General features: G+C 41.9%; 1 protein-coding gene across 1 annotated transcript; it reads left to right on the top strand.

Annotated features, from left to right (window-relative positions):
• Positions 1–2,398: 2,398 nt before the first annotated feature.
• On the top strand, positions 2,399–5,816 carry LOC147620192 (non-specific phospholipase C1-like). The gene is made up of 3 exons (XM_086772387.1): positions 2,399–4,164; positions 4,281–4,457; positions 5,299–5,816. The coding sequence occupies exons 1-3, from the start codon at positions 3,027–3,029 to the stop codon at positions 5,631–5,633; spliced, it is 1,650 nt and encodes a 549-aa protein (XP_086628513.1). The 5' UTR covers positions 2,399–3,026; the 3' UTR covers positions 5,634–5,816.
• Positions 5,817–6,136: the final 320 nt, after the last annotated feature.

Genomic DNA, 6,136 nt, shown 5'->3' with positions numbered 1-6,136 from the left:
GCATATACATCCTCTAAAGATGTTTGTCATTTACAAAATAAAATGTTTACAAAAATAGGGCATCAAGTGTCTTTAATTTCTTTAGATGTGAGATCATTTTTCAAAGGCTAGATGCAATTTGTACGTAAGTTTTTTTGCTTTTCTTCTAAAGCGTAAGGCGTTGCCCTTCTATAATAAGAAAAAAAATTCTCTTAGTGGTGGTTCACCGGAGGGGGGGCCTATTTTAACAATAAATTGTTGAACACATATAGTCAAGTAGCTTAGTTGGGTAAGGTGGCAAAGTGGTATTGAGAAGTTGGCAAGCTTGAGCCTTACTTGTGCACTGTGTTGAGTCCCATTGTTCCCTGCTTGCAAGGAATGGTGTTTGATGTTTTGTTTAAACCATTTTGGGGTTATACATATCTAGTAGATGTAAGGATTGAGCATGGATCTAGTGTTAGCTTTGTGCTAGCTTATGCATAGCTATGGTAGGTGCATGTGACTAGCATGTGCTAGCTTATGCATAGCTATGGTAGGTGCATGTGACTAGCATTCATCACATGAAGATGATGCTAATTAGCTTGACTCAAGTTAATTAGGTTGTAAGATAGATTAGCTTGCACTCGTAGAGAGACTAAAAGGGAAGTGCTTGATTTGCATTGCTTGAAAATGATCTTTTTTAATATGAGGGGGAACGCTTACACATGTGGGATAATGGGCAAGCCTTCTCTAGCATCACTTTTCTTAACAATAGATAGTATGATTGCATGCACAAGTGGGCAGATGCGTACTTGCAAATTTCCATGATACATGTCATTGGCGAGTGGTTGTGAGGGGTGAACAAGAAATTATTTGCACATACGTTCACACCATGTTTGTTGAGTTGGCATTGTGTTGGGTGGAAGGACTGCCTCATGGAGCCGCTCCTCCTTGAGCATTTGAAGGTCGTTAGCTACAAGCATGGTGGAAGAATTGATCTCGTGACATTTTTCTCTCCACAACGCATACTTCTGTGCACTAGCTAATTTTGATGTCACTATATGTGGTGTCAAAACATAATTTTCTTCATATGTTTGCGAAATGCACATGGTTCTTTGAACATACTCTCGAACAAGCTCCCATGGGAAAAAAATTGCATCCTATTTCTTACCAATCTCTTCATGAAGGAAGAGCAGTGAGCCTAGAGGCTAGAGGAGGCCCTTCAATCAAGATTGTGGTTTGGGCCCAAAGGGTAGAGCTCCTAGGAAACAACAATGACATGAAATTGCATCAATTTCAATTATAAAATACCGACAATTCATATTAATGTTAGTAGGAAAAAGGGTTCAAATTTGGGGTTGCCCTTATTTTGATTGGTTTTGAAAAACGGTTTAGTGTGGGGGAAATGTGTGCTTTAGCTTATGCTTATCTTTGGGCTAGTTGAAAATCGAAAATGGCCGGTTAAAATTGGGAATTCTAAGAGGAATATAGACTGATTGAAAATATGGAAAACAATGAATATTTCTCTGTTAAAAGGAAATGTGTATGACAACTGCGCCGACCTTGCGCACACGGAGGCCCTCCACATTCTGGGGGGACCAGTAGAATGTCTGTGGTAGTTCGTCACCAACATTGAAAAAATAGAAAAGAAACTAGAGCAGCTGCCCTCCTTGTTACTCTTCCTCATGGGGAAATGAGAAGGGCCTTATTGTTACGCTGCCTCATGGGGAAATGAGAACGGTGGCCGCCTCCCTTATCTTAGCTCATTCTAGTAATTAGTCACCAAATTTTTTTTAAAAAAAAGGAAGAGACATTCTAGTACCAACATTATATTAAAAAAAAAAGAAAAAGAGAGGAAGAGAAGGCTGGCAGTCTCGTGGGAACTTGTAATGTTCCGAGTTTAGTGTAGTTTGCACTTGCATATTTTACAAAATACCTTCGAATTCAAATACTTTCAAATTTTGAGAAATTAAAAAAAACCTTATTTTTTTATATAAATAATTTCACAATTTTTAGATAAAGGTTTTATATTTTAAAAATTTTCCTTTATAAATAATTTCACAATTTTAATTTCACAATTTCTGGATAAAGGTTTTTCCTTTTTTTCGAACAGTGCGGGAAGGTCTTTGGAAAAAGATTTTTCCACACCGAGGAAAAAAGGCGACGGCCCTACAAAGGTCGTTGTACCATGGACGCCTCGTGGGACGGCGGCCGAATGACCTCACGCCACGCGGCTGGGGGGCGGGGTTTAATTTTTGGGAATTCGCAATTGCATTACGGGCCGAGTCTTTAGAGAGAGAAAATGGTGAAATCTAGAGAGAAGAAGGGGCAGAGAGAGAGAGAGAGAGAGAGATTTCTTGTGTCCTTAGCAGCCCCAGCTCCGCCTGCATGACGAGCGCACTCCCTCTCTCTCTATAGCTCCGCCTGCGTGACGAGCGCACTCCTCCTCTCTCTATAGCACGCCCTGGGCAGCCGGCCTCTGAGCATTTGAAATTGAGCCGCTCTCTCTCTCTATAAAACATCTTTGTTCCAATTCGAGTAGGTGGCGCATCCATTCTCTCTCTCTCTCTCTCTCTCTCTCTCTCTCTCCCTCTCTCTCTCTCCTCGGTGGCCGAAGAAGGGCCAATTGTGTTGTTGATGGTGTTGCGTGTGTGTGCCGCATATGCGAATTTTCGCACTCGCTCTCTCTCTCTCGGTGGCCGAAGAAGAGCCAATTGTGTTGTTGCGTGTTTGTGCCGCATATGCGAATTTTCGCACTCCCTCTCTCTCTATAGAACGCAGAGCCTTTGAAATTGAGCCCCTCTTTCTGTCAATAACACATCTTTGTTCCAATTACTAGTTGGGCATCCATCTCTCTCTTTCTCTCTCTTCCTCGGTGGCCGAAGAAGGGCCAATTATGTTGTTGACGGTGTTGCGTGTGTGTGCCGCATATGCGAATTTTCTGTAAAGCATCAAGTTTTCCACCTCACTGACAGTTCAGTCACAGCAGCCATTCAAACCATATGAAGACAGTTTGGCTACCCTATTCTCTCTCTTGCTAAGCAGAGCCCCATAGACCCTGCGGCCAAATGGGCAATCTCTTCCAGATGAAGAAGAGGGCAAGGGAGCTCAGAAATGGGCTCACCATAGCTTTCTTGTTTGCCCTGCTAATTTTGCCCTCAGCGCATGGGGTGGACTCCAAACACAGGAGAAAGAGGAAATTTGAAGGACCCATTAAGACTGTAGTGGTGCTGGTGATGGAGAATCGCTCCTTTGATCACATGCTTGGCTGGTTGAAGAGGTTGAACCCAGACATAGACGGGGTAACAGGGCGCGAATGGAATCGTATCAATGCAACAGACCCCGAGTCGGAGCGCATTTACTTCAAAGATGATGCAGAGTTTGTGGATCCAGACCCTGGCCACTCTTTCCAAGCAATCAGAGAGCAAATTTTTGGATGTAACAATACCTCCGCCAACCCGGCGCCTATGAGCGGGTTTGCACAGCAAGCCGAGAGCATGGAAGCAGGGTTTTCAAGGACTGTGATGAGTGGTTTCAGACCAGAGATTCTGTCCTCCTTCACCTCTTTGGCTATGGAGTACGCAGTTTGCAATCGTTGGTTCGCCTCTGTGCCCTCCTCCACCCAGCCCAACCGGTTCTACATTCATTCTGCAACCTCGCACGGGGAAATGAGCAACGTCAGAAGAGATCTCGTCGAGGGCTTTCCTCAAAAGACAATCTTCGACTCCATCGAAGAGTCCGGCCTCTCATACGGTATCTATTACCAGAACATCCCTGCTACCCTCTTCTTTCAGAACCTCAGAAGACTTAAGTCCATTAAGAACTTCCACAAATTCGAGCTTTTGTTCAAGCGCCACGCCATGGAAGGCAAGCTCCCCAACTATGTGGTGCTAGAGCAGAGGTACTTTGATGTCCGTGCATCGCCTGCGAACGATGACCACCCTTCTCATGATGTCTACCAGGGTCAGAAGCTGGTGAAATATGTGTATGAGACATTGAGAGCAAGCCCGCAGTGGAATGAGATGCTGTTTGTTATCACATATGATGAGCATGGTGGATTTTATGATCATGTTCCCACCCCGGTACGGAACGTGCCCAACCCCGATGGCATGGATGGACATGTATCCGAATACCACTTTGGTTTCGACAGACTCGGGGTTAGAGTGCCAACAATTTTCATTTCTCCTTGGATCAACAAGGGAACAGGTGATTAACACAGAGGCTTTGCTTTGTTACTTTATGTTGAAGTTCAGGATTTTTACATGTTTTCAATTTTACAAAAATGCTACCTGCACCATTTTTAATGCAGTTGCATATTTCAGTTTTGCATGAACCGGATGGGCCCACCCCATATTCTCAATTTGAGCACTCGTCATTGCCGGCAACAGTGAGGAAGCTGTTCAATTTGAGCTCAGATTACTTAACATTGCGAGATGCTTGGGCTGGCACTTTTGAGAGCATTCTTTTCGAAAGAGACAAACCCAGAACAGACTGCCCAGGTACGATCATCATATTTCATATATATATATATATATATATATATATAGATGGAGAGAGAGAGAGAGAGAGAGAGAGAGAGAGAGAGAGAGAGAGAGAGAGATACATATACACACAAACACATGTATATATATGTAAGTATGTACATACATATGTATGTATGCATATGTACACACACACACACACACATGTATGTATGCATGCATGCATGTACATATATGAGATGATAGTTAGAGTAGTCTTATGCTGAATCAATCATTTAGTAATAAATATTTGGGAAGCTTTAGCGTTTAGAATTGGCCATAACAATGGAGAGATCATGGGTAAAAGATGCTAGTATTTTAAGATCTTTAGCAGGTTTTGAGGAGTATTTGGATTTACTTCTAGTTGTATTTAGGACTTCATAGAGCTTTTCATATCTTCACATGTTCTTTTCTCATTTGCAAAAGCTGGTATTTGGAGTTAGCGATCACCACAGTAGAACCGTCATCACATGCTTTTTACCACTCGCTTGCAAAATGTTCGTTTTTTGCACCTAAATGCATAGGCTACTGAAGGGTTAATTTTGGTTTCATTTGACATAGTCAGAAGATATTTGCCTTTTTTATGTTTGTTATTATCAAAAGAGGGTGTCTACATAGATATACTTGATTGATTTCGTCACTGGCATTTTACCATTTGTTTGCAGTTTATTATCTTTTGCACCCAAGTGCATTGGCTACTAAATGAATTTTTTGGGTTTCATTTGATATTGCCATGAGACATGTTTGCCTTTCAGATGTTTGTTATCTCCCTGCTCAGATGGTGCTCATGTATTTACTCAGTAGGTTTCTATTTTGACAGAGAAGCTTCCATGTCCAATGTGGCCGCTAAGGTCTTCGCCTCCAAACGAGGATAGGAAACTTTCAGAATTTCAGGAAGAGTTGGTCACACTTGCTTCTCAGCTTATTGGGCAAGACATTTTTGTTGATAATAACATATCCATGACAGTTGCAGAAGCAAATGCTTATGTTGAGTGTGCTGTTGCAAGCTTCTTGGAAGCGGGACAAATGCAGTTAGAGTCTGGGTTTGATGACCAGTTGTGTGTAGATGTGAAGTTAGCCTGGATGCTAAATCAACGGAGATGCACAAGCCGGCCCTGTGACAAGGTGAGTAGTAGTGGCAGAGAGAGTCTATAGTAAAATCGACTACATGTTACTGCTATTGCCATTGTAAGTATTTAAAGGATTTTGCATATGCGCAAAGCAGTGCAAGTGTCTGCAATTATTGGGTGTAAGTATGCCTGCTCTTGCTTGCAAATGCTTTTGTAAAGGTTCTATATTGGCTCACATTTAATAATGTTCAATTTATTTGAGTGGCTATACTATCAATGTTATCACACCATGATAGCATCATCAACAAGATGTAAAACTCAAATCAATTCTTTCTCAAAAGGGTCCAAAAACGTGTTTTCTTCGAAGTGACGAATCTGATTTTTAACAGAGAAGCAATTGTGATTGAACAACCAATTTTATGACTGATATTCTGGACAGGAGGGCTTTTGTAGCACAAAGCCAATGGCAGTTTTTTCTTTCATTTATTTTCCAAGAAGATGTTTTAGTCAGTTGAGATAAATCTTTTCAGAAAGTGCTTGTGAAGTTGAGCAGAGTTTATGGGAGATCTTTTGTCTGACGTGAATGGA

The sequence above is a fragment of the Cibotium barometz genome, chromosome 32 (genome assembly GCF_041138505.1).
Source record: "Cibotium barometz isolate CiBa-2024 chromosome 32, ASM4113850v1, whole genome shotgun sequence".
NCBI lineage: Eukaryota > Viridiplantae > Streptophyta > Polypodiopsida > Cyatheales > Cibotiaceae > Cibotium > Cibotium barometz.
This window is presented reverse-complemented; position numbering and strand designations above follow the sequence as displayed.

Bases quoted from the DNA above. Each gene is read 5' to 3' on its own strand.
- LOC147620192 (XM_086772387.1), top strand. From the start codon at position 3,027: ATGGGCAATCTCTTCCAGATGAAGAAGAGGGCAAGGGAGCTCAGAAAT. The intron at 4,165-4,280 runs GTGATTAACACA...TGCATATTTCAG, and splicing joins TTGGATCAACAAGGGAACAG to TTTTGCATGAACCGGATGGG. The intron at 4,458-5,298 runs GTACGATCATCA...CTATTTTGACAG, and splicing joins ACCCAGAACAGACTGCCCAG to AGAAGCTTCCATGTCCAATG.